Source organism: Denticeps clupeoides, chromosome 2 (assembly GCF_900700375.1).
Source record: "Denticeps clupeoides chromosome 2, fDenClu1.1, whole genome shotgun sequence".
NCBI classification, from domain to species: domain Eukaryota; kingdom Metazoa; phylum Chordata; class Actinopteri; order Clupeiformes; family Denticipitidae; genus Denticeps; species Denticeps clupeoides.
The window spans coordinates 21,518,373-21,537,805 of NC_041708.1; the positions used below are offsets into that span (position 1 = coordinate 21,518,373).

Genomic DNA, 19,433 nt, shown 5'->3' on the forward strand with positions numbered 1-19,433 from the left:
ATGGCCAAGTGGTCGAAGGTGTATTCAGGTTACAGTCACTCCTGGGTTCGAACCCTGCTTCTGACAAGCGTTGATTGATATATGGGTACAAATGATAGGGTGGTAGAAGCCTAGCGGATTAGACACTCGCCTATGAACCAAGAGACTGTAAAGTGACCGGTTCAAACCCCACTTTCTACCACTGCGTCCCTCAGTGTCCCCGAGTGGCTCAGTAGACGGCAAACTGCCAATAAACAGTGGTTCCTATATTATTCTCTGTAAACGGGTGGCTGGTGGGTGCAGGGCATCTCCGGTGCAGCGTGAGGCGGTACCGGCGAGAGGAGTGGCGATGGCCGCCCGCCCACCAGAAGAAGAAGAAGAAGAAGAGGAGCTGCAGAGTGGGAACTCGCAGTAAGTGTTGAATGCACACGGGGTATTTTGTTCTGTATATAGCTGGATGTTTTTTCATTTTTTCCTTCTTGTAAAAGAAAGGAAAAACAGACGCGCGCGTATTCTGCGCTGTCGAGGACGAGTTGGCTGCTTCGCAAAGCTCGGTTTCTCCGCTCGCTGGGTAACGGAGGTCAAAGGTCACGCCGCCGCCGTCGTCGTCGCAGTCGTTTTAAAATGTCCAACGTGTCCAGCCGCTGCAGAACGAGGTGCGGATTTCCCCGGCCACGCAGGGTCTGTGTCAGCCTAGCTCATTTTATTTCAGCTGTCGTACCCCTCTGCGTTGTTTACGAAGCTGACCTTAAACTTTTTTTACTTTATGTCTGTCGCGCATATTACTCTTTATTCAGGGACCCGAAGCCCAATAGGTGGTTTGTTTCAGAGACGAGACGTAAGAATAAATGCTACTCCGCTAACGCGCGGCTAATGTTGTTTACAGGGGCGTTGCGGTGGCCATGTGCGCACATGCAGGGATTCGTGGGGACACTCGTTCCCTTTTTTTATTGCGACCGAGCAGTTTAATTTTATGTCTGTAAACCTTTTAAAACCTACCTGTCAAATTATCACACAAACTTTTTTTCTCTACTTGGCAAGTTCTATCTTAATATTGTCTTCGTGCAGAAAAAAGGCAAAGACAGGTTGTTCGAACGATTCGCTTTTGTTTTTGCATAAAGATTACTTGAAGAAGAAATAATGTTTCTAAACATCATGAACTTGATATGGCCAGTAGTAAACAACACACTGTTCCCCTGTTGTTGGTCGGATTACTGTTATAAGCGTGTCGTTAGTTCGGATCACCGTGGTTCGGATCACCGTGGTTCGGCTCTCGGGTGCTGCTATTCGCTGTCGGGTGTTGCCATTAGCAGGGTTCAGTGCGGGTAGGTGGAGGGTGTCCAGTTAATACCATGAATGCTCTGACGGGTTCTCTTCAGTCCTGCATCGATAAGTGTTGTATAATATAACTGTATTTCTGTCAGTTTTGAAGTACAGTACTGTGCAAAAGTCGGAGCCAACATTGCAAAGCAGTGAAACATCAACACTGCTTGTCTAAGCTGCAAGCAAACGTCAATCAAATGTTGATTTACCTTAAATGCTATCACAGAATTTTCTTGTTTTTATTTAAATGTGTATAAAGACTTCTTAATCCTGTTCCATGTTCTGCAAGGTAGTATTAATGTTCACAAGGGGGAAATTTACATCGTCATGGCACAAAGTGGACAGTATAAGATAATTATCATAAAGATTATGCTAACAGTAAAATATATCAAAAGTTCACCATACAAATAAATAATCAGGAAATACCTGTGGATATACATAAATATGTTTATGCATGCATGCATGTATGTATCCATAGAATACATGTAAGTGTACGTAGAGGTGTGAACCTTCACTGGTGTCCTTCTCATGAGAATTGCTGGTGTCTTCCTCTTGTAAGTTGCTTTGGATAAAAGTGTCTGCAAAGTAAAGTAAAAGTCTTTATTTAATTAAGATTATCAATGCCTCTATCGATGCATCACAATGAATCCCAAAAAATTTCTTCCAAGCAGAGGAACCGAGCAAACTGGTCCAAACTCCTGTGGTCCCTTTATATTTCATTTTGTATTAAATAAAGGCAGAAACATCTACGAGTGGTTACCGACATTTGCCTGGACGTGACTGATCTAAGGTGCTGTAAGCAAACCCCAGCAGCGTGTGAGATTCTCTTTCTTCTCGGTGGGCCTTCTTTATCTGCGTGATTTACCAGAGTTTTCTCCACTATACAACCCAAACCCCAGAAAACACCTGGTTCACAGACCATTTTTAGGCTCATTGAAGAAAATCTAAAGCCGGTTTCAGACCAAACGTGGTACTTGCGGCAGCTCTCATTGCAAAAAACAAATTACTCCCGGTAAGACGATAATGTTGTGTTGTAGATCTCTGGACACTCAGAGAAAGATTAGTTCCCACTGTGTGTTTCGAAGTGGCAGAAAATTGGTCTTGCGTCCCGTGAAACTCCTACCCAGAGCAGAGCTGTACACAGATCAGGCAGCCACTGTTACTACCAGCACTACTTTTTAACCAGAATTTTCGTTGGTCAAGTATTGCAAACCAAAGTAACATTTTCTAAAAAATTATTTGAAATAAAACAAATTTACAACATGTGAAGCAATCTTTTGCTCTTGCTTTTTACATTTTCTCTTAAGTTTGCTGCTGCAGAATTATGTTTAAAGTGTCTCTCATGTAAACATTGGGTCCTCCAGGTAGCCGGGGGAGGGGCTGTCCACTGCAATGCCTGTTAAGATTGCCAGCAATTTCTGTGAACTGGCAGATGCAAAGCTGGATGAATCCCAGTGCTAATTAGTATCGAATTCGATACTAAATGTTAATTTCTGAGAATTTTTTTGACAAACCTACTGCAGAGTGGATATATACACAGGAAAACACTATGGTGTATTGCATGTGTGTGCTTGTTAGTCTCTGAACGTGCGGTCAGATGTTGTAGAGTATGACAGCAGTTGGCAGGAAACTCCACATTGTGGATGCAGCAGCTTGCCACTGAAGGAGAGGCTCAGTGCTGTCAGATGTTGTCCAGCATGGATGACTGCTTAGCCGCCATTGTCCTGTCTTTCACCTCCACCAATGGGTCCAGAGGGTATCCTAGAACAGAGCTGGCCCTCCGGATCAGATTGTTCAGTCTGTTTCTGTCCCCAGCAAGGATGCTGCCACACCAGCAGACCACACCATAAAAGATGACAGGCCACCACAGAGTTTTCAAGAGTGGACCCTTCACTCCAAAAGACCTGAGCCTCTGCAGCAGGTACAGCCTGCTCTGCCCTTTTCTCTAGAGAGCATCAGTGTTGTGAGTCCAGTCCAGTTTATTGCTACCAGCTTTTTTATTTAGCACAAGGTTATTGAAAATATGTAGAAAATAATAAAGACAGGCACATTGGAGAAAAAACCTAAAAGACTATTTTAATCACAGTTTATTCTTACTAAGGAGTGTCTCTTGTCAGGCATAGATATAAGTACCCACTGTAGAGAAGAATGTTGTCAAAGCTCAGTGTTTATGAACTTTGACCATTAACTGTTAGAACAGATTGATGCTTGGCCAATAGAAAAGCATCAAGACAGGCTGTTAATCCAAGGTTGATTGTAGCATTTTAATTCAACTGTGTCATCTTATTGTGACACTGCGACGAAGGCCGTTTGCAGGAGGCAGTTACAGAATGCATTATGTGGTGGGATTGTGAGGGTGGTGCACAGTGACGGTGTTAAACAATGTCAATTTTTATTATCTGACTCCTTCTACTACATGTTTTTGGCCCACCTGCGGATAGCTGTCAAAGCTGAAATATCGTCTGAAATATCGGATGTGCCGGTGCCGCCACCGGGAGCAGAGAAAAGCAGGAAAAAAAAACAAAAAAAAAACTACATTCAAGGCCGCCATGCCAAACCCGGATGTTGTGCCACCAACGGGTGTCTGAAAAATTCGGGAAAAACCACTGAAACTTGGGCCCACCCCAACCTCTCCTCCATCTTGTTTTTAGAGCTGGCTTTGATTCATTGTTTCTATCGGTCGTATAACAAAGTTCAACTAAATTTATTTTGGTGTGAGCTGAAGCTCATGTAGTGCCGTTTAAAATTGCCATTCATGCTTGCCATGTTTGGTCTGAAACAGGCTTTGCATTTGTCTCGTATTCCAGACTGAAAAATGGATTAGTAACTTGATTACTTTATTGGGATCAATACCGATATCACATTGGGCTCATCCCGACTCACGGATGTCAGAGTACGACGATTCAGTCACCAGTCCACCATTGGGCAGTGTGGCAAAGAGGCTAAGGTTGCTGACTTGTAACTGAAAAGGTTGCGGGTTCAAATCCTGAGCAGTGAGGCCACTGCGCACAATGTTAGATGCAGAGGACACGTATTGTTATGTGCACTGTGTGCTTGGTGTGTATCACAATGACAAAAACAATTACCTTCAACTAGAGTACTTGCCGCTCCAACACAGGAGAGCATGTAAACTCCACTCACACAAGGTCCAAGTTAGGATTCAAACTCACAACCTTGGAAATGTGAGACCACATCACATCTTTTGTGTGTATTATTTTGCATAAAAAATGAAGGCATTGATTAACATAATCAAATCGTTACACTATTGAAGGTTCACATATCTACTTAGCACCAATTTTTGCTCTAATCCAAAGGAGTCCAAGTAACGTGATAGAAATTGAATGCTGAAAAAGCACAATGCATCTATAAAACACATTACATGCAGTGATGAATGTCCTGGACAAGTGTCCCCTCTCCCCGCTGCCTTTCAGCAACAGGCCGCAGCAAATATATCATCAGGCCGAGATGATAATCAAGTTCAAGCCCTTGAAGCACTTTAAATTTAGATTTTTTAAATGTAGTTTTCTCTTGTTTCAATTTCAACTCAGTGAAGTATTCAAAAGTAACCAAATTCAATGCCATCAAAAATTTGGTGCGCTTAGCTTTTGTGCTGGTGCACCTAAGAAAGAAAGACAGTCGCACCAGTGCAAAAAGTCTCTCAATTATCCTCTCACAACTGTTTTAATTTACTGATAAAACTCTCATTGCTCAGCTGCTATATCCTCCCACAGAACATGATTTATAAGAAATGTGTAGCCATGCAGCATCTGGGCTACACTAATGTAGGACCCTATGATATCCTCTTTATTTTTTCCTAAATTCAGTTTTTTTTCCCATTTAAATATTTCTGAATTCCATATTTTCCATTAGAAACATATTTATTCACCTAAAAACGATAACCTCCAATTTGACATCACATTTAGTCATTTACTGTTTGTTTCTGTAAACCATTTACATGTAAATAATGTGTGCATTTCAGGCAAAGAACTATTGAGATCTATTCTTCCTTTTGTAAAATAAAAGTGCTTCACGTTTGACTTTAACATTTACACTTTACACTTTAAATGTATGAAATAAGTAAACATTGGGGAGAATACAGGGAAAAAAAAGTTGTGCCGACTTGCATAATGAACTGGAACCATCATAATAAAAGCACGAAATAGCTGTTTTGTTTGCATGACTGGATCTCGCTAGTTTGCTTCTTTTCTTGGTTTTTGATTTGAGTTATTGACTGTAAGCGCATGTGCAGAACCAATCAGGTGAGCGGTCCGGATTTGTAATCACATGTGCAGAACCAATCAGGTGAGCGGTCCGGATTTGGCACTGACAGACTTGTTGGTGTGCAAACGTCCCACATTAACAGGAAACACGTGTAATGGCCTGCAGCGGCCAGAAACACCAGTTCTACACAAATCCGGTTAAGTAGCGGATTTCGATTTATTTGTTGGAAATCATAGGGCCCTACTAATTTTCAAGTTAATATTTGATCTTTTGTATACACATAAAAGAAGGTTGCTCATGCTGGTTTTTGGCCTTCACTCTAGGTAAAAACGGCCTCATGACGACTCTAAACATGAAGACGGAGGAAGATATGGACTACGTCCCTCAAGAGGACCAGGTTAAAATTGACAACGTTGAGTCTTGGACTATCGAAAACAGCGCAAATGAACCAGAGCTGCAGTTAGTGCCCAAACAGAAGGCAAGGAGCGTGGTGTGGAACTACTTTGGCTTACTCCCCGACGAAGATGGAAATGCCGTGGATGATGGCAAGCCCATCTGCAGACGCTGTCTAACATTCGTCCCAGCAAAAAGGGGAAACACAACAAACCTCTTCAGCCACTTGCAGCGCCGCCACCCCGAAATAGTTATGGAGCTGGCAGACCAGTCTGAGGTAAAAACACACGCTATATTATGCAAATGTACAATCCCTATATGTGATGAAAATTATACCAAATATTAAAAACTATACTTATTCAAAATACCTAATGTTATTGTACATAAAATTGAACACATGGAGAAATAACATTCAAGTCTTTAGATGACACTGAAATACATAAAGAAGTTAAGCATAAGAGTGTCCAGTCTAATGGAAATGTGAATATTGTCTACATGAACATCTGCCATAATTTTGAATAATAAAAAAAAAAACCTATACCTTGGTCAGCTAGGGTTGCAATGATTAGAAATTTTGGAGGTATGATTATATTCAAAGAAATAATGAAGCTTTCAGAATTATCTACAGGGAGTGCAGAATTATTAGGCAAATGAGTATTTTGTTCACATCATCCTCTTCATGCATGTTTTCTTACTCCAAGCTGTATAGGCTCGAAAGCCTACTACCAATTAAGCTTATTAGGTGATGTGCATCTCTGTAATGAGAAGGGGTGTGGTCTAATGACATCAACACCCTATATCAGGTGTGCATAATTATTAGGCAACTTCCTTTCCTTTGGCAAAATGGGTCAAAAGAAGGACTTGACAGGCTCAGAAAAGTCAAAAATAGTGAGATATCTTGCAGAGGGATGCAGCACTCTTAAAATTGCAAAGGTTCTGAAGCATGATCATCGAACAATCAAGCGTTTCATTCAAAATAGTCAACAGGGTCGCAAGAAGCGTGTGGAAAAACCAAGGTGCAAAATAACTGCCCATGAACTGAGAAAAGTCAAGCGTGCAGCTGCCAAGATGCCACTTGCCACCAGTTTGGCCATATTTCAGGGCTGCAACATCACTGGAGTGCCCAAAAATCACAAGGTGTGCAATACTCAGAGACATGGCCAAGGTAAGAATGGCTGAAAGACGACCACCACTGAACAAGACACACAAGCTGAAACGTCAAGACTGGGCCAAGAAATATCTCAAGACTGATTTTTCTAAGGTTTTATGGACTGATGAAATGAGAGTGAGTCTTGATGGGCCAGATGGATGGGCCAGTGGCTGGATTGGTAAAGGGCAGAGAGCTCCAGTCCGACTCAGACGCCAGCAAGGTGGAGGTGGAGTACTGGTTTGGGCTGGTATCATCAAAGATGGGGCCTTTTCAGGTTGAGGATGGAGTCAAGCTCAACTCCCAGTCCTACTGCCAGTTTCTGGAAGACACCTTCTTCAAGCAGTGGTACAGGAAGAAGTCTGCATCCTTCAAGAAAAACAGGATTTTCATGCAGGACAATGCTCCATCACACGCGTCCAAGTACTCCACAGCGTGGCTGGCAAGAAAGGGTATAAAAGAAGAAAAACTAATGGCATGGCCTCCTTGTTCACCTGATCTGAACCCCATTGAGAACCTGTGGTCCATCATCAAATGTGAGATTTACAAGGAGGGAAAACAGTACACCTCTCTGAACAGTGTCTGGGAGGCTGTGGTTGCTGCTGCACGCAATGTTGATGGTGAACAGATCAAAACACTGGCAGAATCCATGGATGGCAGGCTTTTGAGTGTCCTTGCAAAGAAAGGTTGCTATATTGGTCGCTGATTTGTTTTTGTTTTGTTTTTGAATGTCAGAAATGTATATTTGTGAATGTGGAGATGTTATATTGGTTTCACTGGTAAAAATAAATAATTGAAATGGGTATATATTTGTTTTTTTGTTAAGTTGGCTAATAATTATGCACAGTAATAGTCAGCTGCACACATAGATATCCCCCTAAAATAGCTAAAAATAAAAACAAACTAAAAACTACTTCCAAAAACATTCAGCTTTGATATTGAGTTTTTTGGGTTCATTGAGAACATGGTTGTTGTTCAATAATAAAATTATTCCTCAAAAATACAACTTGTGAATTGATTTGACGAGTGTATTAACATATGTAAACATTATATATAAAGGTTTTGAACTTCAGGAGCTATTTATTGCAGCTTTTTGGACAGTTAGGTAATTGTGTAAATAAAATTATATATTTTGCTGCCAAAAACCTTAACTTAAATGCAGTGGAACAAAAAAAAAAAAGAAAATGTTTAACCTGTCTAGCTTTAACAGTTCATAAATCAGTTCAAGTTGAAGTACATTCCACAGATTACTGTAGCCTTCAACACTACACGAATCGCAGGTTTTTTCCCCTGGCAGCTTGAACGCTGCCTTTTATGACGTTTTATTGTATAAATACTTGTTTTTTCAAAACGAACCTCGTAAGTGGCGAATTGTGTCAGCTTTTTTTTTAACAGTCACCCCCTCCCTGTCGCCCACGTAGAATCTGTGACCCCCCTTTGGCCGCAACTTTTTTCCTGCAGGTTCTGCAAATTGGTGAACTTTGATCCTGGATTTCTATGGAATCAGATTTGTGGCAAAATTTTGAAACAAAACTTTCCTATGATCACCCAAAAATATGACGTTGAACTGTAAAATAAGAGGTTGTAATTTTGACGATGTGTTTTTGCTTACATCTCTCTCTTTTCACTTGTGGGACTTTCGGTTACGCTGCTCATTTTTACAGTTTCACTGCTGGCTTTTAAGTTGTTCGTCCCCATTTTACGTTTGCGCTGCCTGAGAATATTTTTGGACTTTTCGCACAATGTTCTCGTGTGGACAGGGCTTCGCTTCATTGGCCAGCAGGTATTTGAGTGACAGATCTGTTTCCCGGAACTAATGATGGGAAGTTTGACTCTTTTAAGGCTCTTGTGACATTCATAGCCTCATATTACTTGTCGAATATGAATATGAACTCTATCACTATGAGATGCGCGCACACAGCAGTAACAGCCATTTGCGATCATATATGGAATGAGATATGTGCACACGATCAACTGCATGAATTGTATTGATTAAATACGCTGATTATGATGTGATACATATGTGATGGCTAATAGCTGATGCTCCTCTGCGAGTTCTTGAAGCCCACGTATCTGAAGCCCACGCAGCTGTCACTCAAACACCTGCTGGCCAATGAAGCTAAGCCCCGCCCACACAACAACATTGTGCCAAATTTTTTTAGTTTTGTTTCAAAATTTTGGTACAAATTGATTCCATAGATTTTTCCTTTAGCATCTAAAATATTAATGCAGGAGACTTTAAGTGCTTTTTAAGTGTTTTTGCTATGCTATGTATTCTGTTCTGATGGATTTTAATTTTATTTTTTTATCATTTCGCAATGTCGGAGAAATTTTGATGGAAGATTAACCAGAATATTTCACAACGCAGTTAATTGTCAAGTTTGTTAATCCCTGCAACCCTAATGTCAACGTGATTATCTTTCATTCATAACACATAATGCAAAAAGTTACCTTTTGGGCTGCTAGTCATTGTGTTTCTGGTCTGATTTAAAGGGCATTGAGCAGATGACCCCTGACTGGGAGCATTTTTCTTAATGTGCTGTATTCTGGTAGAAGTATGCCTATTGTTACTCAGAAGATTCATGTTGTCATGTTCTGTAAATTTCTTTTTACAGGGATGACTATAAGACCAATTTGAACAGAACTACTGGCCTTAATAAATTACAGTTTTTTTTCAGAGGCTTATGTGACTGAACTAAAAAATACATTTATGCTCATTTTTACATCCAATCACAGAGCAACTGCGATGCTTTGCATGTTTACAAGTCATGACGGTCGGTGGAGCTACTTTTCTTAAGGTGAGGGGTGAGAAATTCTCTGGGCGGACAAAGCATGAGAAAACGTTCCCCTTATAATGACACAAGTGGCTAAATTCCCGATCCAGCCATTTGAGCTGTTGCTCTCTGAATGGCAGAGCAGGGTTGTTCACTGATGCATAACTCTGCAGTCAAAGTTGATTATTGTTAGACTTTGACCTCTGTGCATTGTGACACATTAATGCACAAGTAATAGAAACAAGGCATCGAAGCAGTGCACAAACCAAGATGGAGGAGTGTAGAAATAGTATATAGACCTACTTTTCAGTTTGTTTACTAAAATAACATAGGTATAGTTAGTAGTATTGCCATTAACCACACCTACTTTTTAAGCATTTATTAAAAAAAATATATTTAATCCAAGCATAAGGCGATAGCTGCACCCGTAAGGTGGCACATCAGTATGTTCCATTGCCAGAAACTTTGATGAAAGCTTGTCTCCAACTGAGAGGCCACTGGCTTACAGGAAGTGCCATCAAATTCTTCATTCTCGGTCATGTTCAAGGTTGACCAAAGCCGTTTCTGAAAACAGAAGATGCTGTTCACCTTTTAATTCAGGAAAGTAGGACTACAAACCAGACCAGTAAGGTGCTTTTTCTATAGATTCCCATTACATTTATTGCATTTATCAGACGCCAGAGTGACTTACAATCAGTAGTTACAGGGACAGTCCTTTTGAAGACACTCAGGGTTAAGTGTCTTGCTCAGGGACACAATGGTGGTAAGTGAGGTTTGAACATGTGACTTTGTGGTTCATAGGCTACTACCACCCATATATGTCCATATAAGTAATTAAGCAGGATTTAATGCTCCTGGGTGTAGTAGTTTGCAAGGACATTGTGTATTATGTTGCTATGTACTAGAAATTGTGAAATGATTGGTTCTTGATTATGACAATATTTATCGACTACATGTTAATACACAACTTGTCCACAGAGCTCATCTGCCGGTGATGATGATTTGAGATCTAAACAGAAGGACTGTGATCCAGATTATGTACCAACAGAGGATCAGAGGTTTGGCAGGATGTCTACACATCTGACGGCAAAAGGGAAAAGAAAGAGTGTCATTTGGAAGTTTTTTGGCTATTTGACAGACGAAAAGGGCCATCCAATTGAGGATGCCCAGCCGGTGTGCAGGGCATGCTACAAAACTGTCCGGGCCAAAGGAGGCAACACCACAAATCTGTTCTGCCATCTGAAGCACCGACACCCAGAGCTTGTCAGTGAGCTGAAGAATGAACTGAGTGAACAGAAGGTGAGCGTCTTGCCAGCTTTCATTTGAATTTAGAGTTGCTGTGATGAGCCACCGTGATTAGAAATGAACTAAGGCTGGGAATCACAGACAGTCCTGTGACGCTTTATCAGTGTGTTGATCACCATAATGAGGTTAGTCACAATATCATTTTACCTGAAAAGTACAATATAATTTTTAAAAAAGCAGAATTGTATTGTAGGTGAGTGTTTTGAAAGAGTTAACTTTTTCGGTTTTCTAGGTCTGTCTGTCTTTCGGCTCTAAAACTATTAGTATAAACTTATATATATTAGTAGAGGATAAGTAGTGGTTTATCAATAATTGTGAACATGACTATTAATGGCTTGCCATAGTTGAAGGGTGCCATTGTGACCTAGGAAAGTTATGTGTCATTATTATTACTACTACTTATTACCTGCATATCATCAGACTATTTTCATGTGGGATTGTTATTTTCATATTAAGACACATTAATACCAACTTGTTTAAAGAAACACTTTTGTTCCCCCCGTCCTTCGTTTGTGGTGCCCCGTTCACTTATTTATTAATATCAACTTTCAGCAGTTAAGGAAGTGGCCCCATAATCAGAAGGTTGCCGGTTTGAATCCCGATCCGCCAAGGTGCCACTGAGCAAAGCACCGTCCCCACACACTGCTCGCCATGGCTGCCCACTGCTCATGATGGGTGATGGGTTAAACTGAGAGGAAAAATTTCACTGTGTGCGCTGGGTATCACAATGACAATCACTTCACTTCACTGTTAGGCCCATGGCGTCATGCATTTGCAATATCGGTAATATAAAATGCAAATTCATTACATGAACTTTTATTAATTTCCCATTATAATCACTTTGTATTTCAAAAGAGTTGAATTATTATGGAACCTGATGTCACTAACTCTTCCTCAAGGTTGACTATGCAAATCAATTTTCATGATAATCATTGGCAGTGGCAGCCCCGTTTTTAGTGTATATGTGAATAATGTATATTTCAAATTTCAGTTGAAAAATGTAATGCAGTGATCTAATGTTACTGTAGCTCTGCTCTATACAGCTGGGATAACTGGTTGTACAAACCCTATTCCAAAAAATAGTTGGGATACTGTACAAATTGTGAACAAAAAAGGAATGCAATTATGTGGAACTTTCAAATTTCAATATTTTATTCAGAATACAACATAGATGACATATCAAATGTTTAAAATGAGGAAAAATTAGTTGATTTCAAATTTCATGGCATCAACACACATCAAAAAAGTTGGACAAGGCCATGTTTACCACTGTGTAGCATCCCCTCTTCTTTTTATTACAGCCTGCAAACATCTGGGGACTGAGGAAACAAGATGCTCAGGTTAAGGAATAGAAATGTTGTCCCATTCTTGTCTAATACAGGCTTCTAGTTGCTGAAATGTCTTGGGTCCTCTTTGTGGTATCTTCCTCTTTATGATCACCATGTTTTCTATTGGTGATGATGTAGTAATTGATGCAGTATGTAGTCTGGCATTGTCATGTTGGAACATGCAAGGTCTTCCCTGAAAGAGACGACATCTGGATGGGACCATATGTTGTTCTAGAACTTGGTTATACCTTTCAGCATTTATGGTGCCTGTCTGATATTGCCCCACTATTTTTCACCACAACATTGGGGGAATTGTTGATCCTCTTCCCATCCTGACTTCTGAGAGACACTGCCACTCTGACAGGCTCTTTTTATTCCCAGTCATGCTGCCAATTCACCTAATAAGTTGCAAATTGGTATTCCAGCTTTCCTTATATGTGCGATTAACTTTTCCGGCCTCTTATTGCTATCTGTTCCAACTTTTTTGGAATGTGTAGCTTTCAAAATATTGTGTGCTGCATACAAAATATAATAGGTGTCCTTTGTTCCAAGCACTTGCTGCATGTGTTTTAGACACATTTGTAACATTGTCACTACACAACCATTGTTTTCCTTAAATGTCAAGGAATCTGATCTTAAGAAATATTATTTTGTGTTAAACATCTAAGGCTGTCACGTTAATCACTCCAGTTCATTCTAAATATTCCATGTTTTATAATAAATGAACATTTAATGCAACTGCGGTTTGTTTACTGTTAACTAGCATGCATACATTGCTTGACAGTGGGCGTGTCCTTCGTTTCAGCATTTTCACTTGAGGGTTAAGCCGCTTAACCCTCAAAAAAACCTGCCTGATTGGCTGCCTTTGGTGCTAGGTAATTTTCTACTGATTTTCAACTGATGCAACTGATTTCCACTGGTTATATGTCACATTAAATGTGGGAAAGCTTTCGGAATTATTTCTTGTGGTCTAACATTTTAACGGGTATGTACACTTTAAATTAACAATCCGTGCATGGTAGCAAACTTTAGTCATTGCAGTTAGTCTTAATTAATCACAATAAATGTATTGTAAAACGTGGAATTTATAAATTGATCGACAGCCCTAGTTGTAAATACATTTAAATAATTAAAAAATAATTATGTAATTGTATACTATCTCATTATTGCACATGTACTGGCAGTACCAAACACTTCTGAGCTGATCGTGGTCCATGTGACCGTTTGGGGTTGTGTGGGATTTTGGTTTGTTTTTGTAGATTTGTTGTATTCATCAAGGTTATTATAGTTAACGAAAACGAACGATAAAACTAAAACTAGAATTAAAAAAGCATTTTCGTTAACTGAAATAAAGTTAAAAAAAAAAACGAAAACTAACTGAAACTGTTTTGTGTGTATACAAAACGAACTTAAACAAACTAATATTATAGCAAAAACGTCCTTCGTTTTCGTCTTTGCCCGCCCTCCCCCGAAAGAGAAGCGGTAGCCAGGCCAGGTAACATGGGAAAGGAACATGATACGACAGCATCCATAATGGACTGCTTCCACCGCCGACCAAGTAGCTGCTGGCTAGTAAATCCGCAGGAACACCACAAATGAGAAGAAGCATTGGTAAATATGTTTATTAAGACGGGAATGTCTACACGACTGTGTGACTCGATTACGTTCAAAAAGTTCACCACTTCACTCGAACCAAAATTCAAAACACCCGGAGCTGCAAGAGTCAATAACTTTATCGGAGCTAAGATGGATAAGGCTATTCTGGTGATTTTGATTCATGCACCTGACAAATATCCTAATTTACAAAAAAAAAATAAATAAAAATAACACTGTAACTAATAAAAACTAAACTAAAACTAAGCAATTTCAAAATATCAAAACTAATAAAAACTAGTAAATCTGCCTCTAAAAACTAATTAAAACTAACTGAATTTGAAAAAAAATCTAAACGAAATAAAAACTAAAACTAATGAAAAATCCAAAACTATTATAACTGTGGTATTCATCTTTTTGATCAACACTTTTCTTGGGGGCAATTGTGGCCTAGCTGTTAAGGAAGGTGCCACTGAGATCCCAATGCTCACTAAGGGTGATGGTTTAAATGCAGAGGAGGGCATTTCATTGTGTGCACTATGTGCTGTGCTGTGTGTCACTTGTGTTGTATGGTTAAAACTATGAAATAGTGTTAAAATAGTTAATCAAAATGTAATTATTTAGTGTCTGTAGCAATTGCAGTGACAGGTTACATACTTAAGTCAAGAAAAAAAAATATTGTTACAAATGGAATGAAAAAGTTGTTACAATTGTTGTGGTTCTCCCCCACCTACAAGTGTTTGATTAGGTTTGGCCTGTCAGTCAGCCTATCATACATTTAAAGGCTTGCATGGCAAAATAGTAATTAGGATTTCACATTTACAGCATTTATCAGACGCCCTTATCCAGAGCGACTTACAATCAGTAGTTACAGGGACAGTCCCCCCCCGGAGCAATTTAGGGTTAAGTGTCTTGCTCAGGGACACAATGGTAGTAAGTGGGATTTGAACCTGGGTCTTCTTATTCATAGGCGAGTGTGTTACCCACTAGGCTACTACCACCCCATATAATAAAATAAAAGTGCTTGCGCTCTCCTTTTAATCAGCCCCAGCAGTCACACACAGCAATGAAACGCCACAGGGAACAGCCCGACAGCGAGGAACCTGCTGAAGAGCCACCGGTAAAAGCAATCACGTCGTTCCAGATGTACCCACCCTGCACATACTGCAGAGGATGCTGGAGCAGAAGTCCGCCATGAGAATCTATGCTGGCGAACAAGAGACTTTTCCGTGCCTCACCGCAGACCAATGGGAATTTGTCTCCAGTTTAATAGGGACACCTTCATCCCATTGAAGAAGTTGCGATCGAGATTAGCAAAGACATTTACTTTTTGTATCATTCCAAACGTTGCAGTTGGAAGTTGCTGCTTCAGGTGTAGAGTCCCATGGCCAGGCCATGCTACAGAGCTTGGAGCAGAGATTTCCCAGGATGGAAGAGAATAGGTTTTTGGTCCTGGCCACGTTGCTGGATCCTTGATATAAGGAACATGTGTTTGACGGTGAGGACACCCTGAAAAAGGCCAAAAAGTGCCTGCTGGAGGAAGAAGTCAGCGCTTCAGTAGGCAAACAAGGCATCACCGAAGATAAGGGAATGCAAGGGTTTGAACAATTGAGGGAGGAAAAGGAACCCAAAATGTTTTCCGTTTTTTTGGCTCATCTGGCCCCTATTGAGGAGCAGAAGGAGAACATAGCTGAACTGTTACCTCCGGCTGAAAGAAAGGCCTGGAATGGTGCAAACAGAATGAGGGCCGTTTGAGTTTTCTTGCGGAAAATTCCTCTGCCCACCTTCCGCAATTTGCAGGTAGAGAGAATTCAGTGATATGAACATTAACTGGCTGACTGGAGAACATGCAGAAGAACTGGCCTTCCTCCACTTTAACATACACTGGGACTACTATTGTACAGAATGACCTCTGCTGCTGTATGTACTGCTTTAGAATCCCCTGTTTTTATCTATTCTTTTGCATTTTTGGATTTAGACTTGTTTCTGTTCATAATCGAACCTCGTTCTTTGATTAGTGCAACAACCAGCTAATGCAGCAAAAGTTAACTTGGCATTTAACATTATGAAATGTCCAACATTTCATAAATTCTGTGTTTTGTCATTTGTTATCATATTGTTTTGTTATATTATCTGAAAAACCTAAAGCAATAATTATGTGTGTGTGTGTGTGTGTGTGTGTGTATATAAGGTTCTTTTATTAAAATACCAAATTGGTATTCCAGCTTTCCTTATATGTGCATTATATATATAATTAAATGAAAAAAAAAAAAACACTATTGGTCTTCACTTATGTTTGTTTTGGTCAGTGTTTTCCTTTTCTTTGAAATTCTGGAATTAGCTGTGCCAAAGAAAAGGCCGGAAAAGTTAAATGCACATATAAGGAAATCTGGAATACCAATTAGGTACTTTAATAAAAGAACCTCGAGCAGTATGATAATTAAAGTATTTTTAACAGGACCGTTTATAAAAGGTTTATAAAATGACAACATGCCAGCATACAAAATTAGGAATTTAAATCATGTCTGTCACTTTATATAACTCGAATATAAATATAATTTGAATGTATATAATATGTGCATTTTACTGCCTCAACAGTCGAGCCTGGCTTGTCTGAATGGAAACACCTACAACAAAAATTTGGAAGCTGTTCGTGAGTCTTCTGAGGACCACACTGACAGCAATGGTTCCATGGCCTTGGATTCTACAGACCTCCCTGCTCGTCCACCAATACTCCTACCGAAGGAGAACACCAGGAGCTTGATATGGAACTACTATGGCTTTCCACCTGACGAGTTGGGAAAGCCCTTGGATGAAGACAGGCCCATTTGTAAGCAGTGTTTCAAAACGGTTCCCGCTAAAAATGGACACACATCTAACCTGTACCAGCATCTTCAGTATCAACATCCTCACCTTGCCAGTGAAGTGAAGCAACACTATGAGGTTTGTGCCAAGATGTTTCAAGTTTGCTTTCTTTCCTTTAAAACATATAGCTTTATGTTTCCTCTTTTTGTGTGTGTGTGTGTGTGTGTCTCTCCTCCAGAGCGTAATCCCCTTAATGACACCAGTAGCGGTGATGAGCCCCCCCCTCAGCACCAGTAACGATGAGGATGGCAGCGCCAGACAGGTACAAGCTTTAAACCGGGCTCTGGCGGAATGCATCTGCCTGAATCAGCTTCCTGTTCACATCGTGGAAACCGCAGGCTTCAGAGACCTTGTCCTGAAGCTGAATAGCAGCTACAAACCGCCGGGCCCAGATTTCTTCATGACCACTGAGATCCCGCAGCTGTATGCAGAGGCCCGCCTGGCCATGAGGGCTCAGCTGAGCAAGGTCTGTCATTATTCCTGTTCCGCCGAGCTGAAAGGCAGCGTTGGCGCGATGGACGTCTGCATGGTGATAACAGTCCAGTGGATTTCGGACAACTGGCAGATGCAGTCGTGGTGCCTCGGCTCAGCAGCACTGAACAGCGAATTCTCCTCCGAGACCCTGAGAGAAGTCCTCGATGAGATGGTGCAGGAGCAGTGGTCATTGGACCTTTCAAAAATGACTGGAATCACCACCCATTATGGCACAAACTACCGCAAGGCCTTCTCAGGATACAACTGGGTCCCGTCCTTCAGGCACAACCTGGACGTAGCGGTCTACAAAGCCGTTAACATGGACCGGGTGGCCGGAAGCCTGTCTAGAATCCGCAAGACGGTGTCGGCATTCACCCGGTCGGCCAAGATGGCCAAATTGCTTTTGGCCAGGCAAGAAGAGCTGGGCCTACCGCAGCAGCCGCTGGTGCACGATGAGCCGACGCACTGGAGCTCCACCTTTGACATGGTGGGCAGGTTTATTGAGCAGCGTCGGGCGGTGTGCGCCCTGCTGGACGATTTGCCCGACAAGTCGCAGCTGTTGCCGAAGGAATCTGAATTCACTGCGCTGGAAACCTTCCATGAAATCCTCTCTCCGCTCAGGGGCCTGTCGGACCTGTTGAGTGGCGAGAAGGACCCCATGTTGTCATCGGTTCTTCCTCTCAGCTGGAAGATCCTGTCCTGTCTCTGCCTTTCAGATGAGGATAGTGTCCTGGCCCGGGACATGAAGGAGAAGATCAGTGGGGAGCTGAAAAGCCGATACAAAAACAGGGAGCTGCAGATCCTGCTTAATACCGGCACCTTCCTGGATCCACGCTTCAAGGACACTTTCGTCATCATGCAGAACGATGTCAAGGAGACCCTCTTGGAGAAAGCCAAAGCCATCGACTTTGAGTATCCACCGCAGACCAGTTGTGATCCCAAAGAGAAGTTTGAAGAGGGACCAGATCCCAAGCGTGCCAAGATGGACATGAAGGGTTTCCTGTCCAGCATCAAAACCGAGAAGAAGGCTGGAGTCACCGAGGTGGCTGCTGCTGTCGGAAACCACAAACTGCAAAAGGAGATTGAGGCGTACTGCCACATGGAGGAGATCGGTGCTGAGGAGGACCCGCTGGCGTGGTGGCGTCAGAATGGCAGCAGCCTGCCTCTCCTGTCCCAGTGTGCCCAGCGGTACCTCTGCATCATGGCGTCAGCGTCCCAGCATTCGGATTTTGCCTGCAGCTCTAAACGCAGAGGGGTCAGCGAGGAAAACAAAGCCCTGATTGACTTCCTGGCCAAGAACCTGCTCCAGGTGAAGCAGCTAACTTCTCCACCACAGTGAACCCGATGACTGGCTGTCACATGTCTGTTGTGTCTTCTGACTCTCTTTTGAAGATGCAGTTTAAGCTTAAATGGTGCCTTTTGGGTGAAATGAGACCAGAGCAGCATCACGACATTGTGGACAAACTTGCTGAAAGTTGGTAAGTGTTTGTTAGGTGTATCATGTATGTGGAATAATACCATCATGGAGACTCGTGGTCTGATGGTCTGGCGTGCTGATGACTAAATTGTTCTAACTAGCTGAATGGCCTAAAAATGAATGTTTCTTCATTTTTTTTATATTAATAAGAGTAAAAACTCATGTTATGGAATTTCTCTGTGTGGTTTCTTTCTTTCTTTCTCTTTCTTAATTTGCTACAGTTTCACAAAACAGAAAAAAAAACATAATATAAATTAATTCATATAATATAAATTAAGGGACACAATGGTAGTAAGTGGGATTTGAACCTGGATCTTCTGGTTCATAGGCGAGTGTGTTACCCACTAGGCTACTACCACCCCTTTATGATGTACTGTCCATATTTCTATTACATTTTTGTGCGGTTTCCCAGGTATTTAATCTAGATGAAAGACTTATGATCTTATGATGTATGAAAGTGATATGATTTCTACAGCATTTACTTTTTGCATTCAAAACTGATTTAACCAAAATATTGCAGTGGGTCACTTCTGTGAACAAGAATTTGTCTAGCA

At 41.2% G+C, this 19,433-nt stretch overlaps 1 protein-coding gene across 1 annotated transcript; it reads left to right on the top strand.

Annotated features, from left to right (window-relative positions):
* Positions 1 to 343: 343 nt before the first annotated feature.
* Positions 344 to 19,051, top strand: LOC114784821 (zinc finger BED domain-containing protein 1-like). The gene is made up of 6 exons (XM_028970541.1): positions 344 to 390; positions 5,847 to 6,193; positions 10,816 to 11,136; positions 16,662 to 17,006; positions 17,107 to 18,711; positions 18,801 to 19,051. The coding sequence occupies exons 2-6, from the start codon at positions 5,861 to 5,863 to the stop codon at positions 18,882 to 18,884; spliced, it is 2,688 nt and encodes an 895-aa protein (XP_028826374.1). The 5' UTR covers positions 344 to 390; positions 5,847 to 5,860; the 3' UTR covers positions 18,885 to 19,051.
* The last annotated feature ends 382 nt before the right edge of the window (positions 19,052 to 19,433 follow it).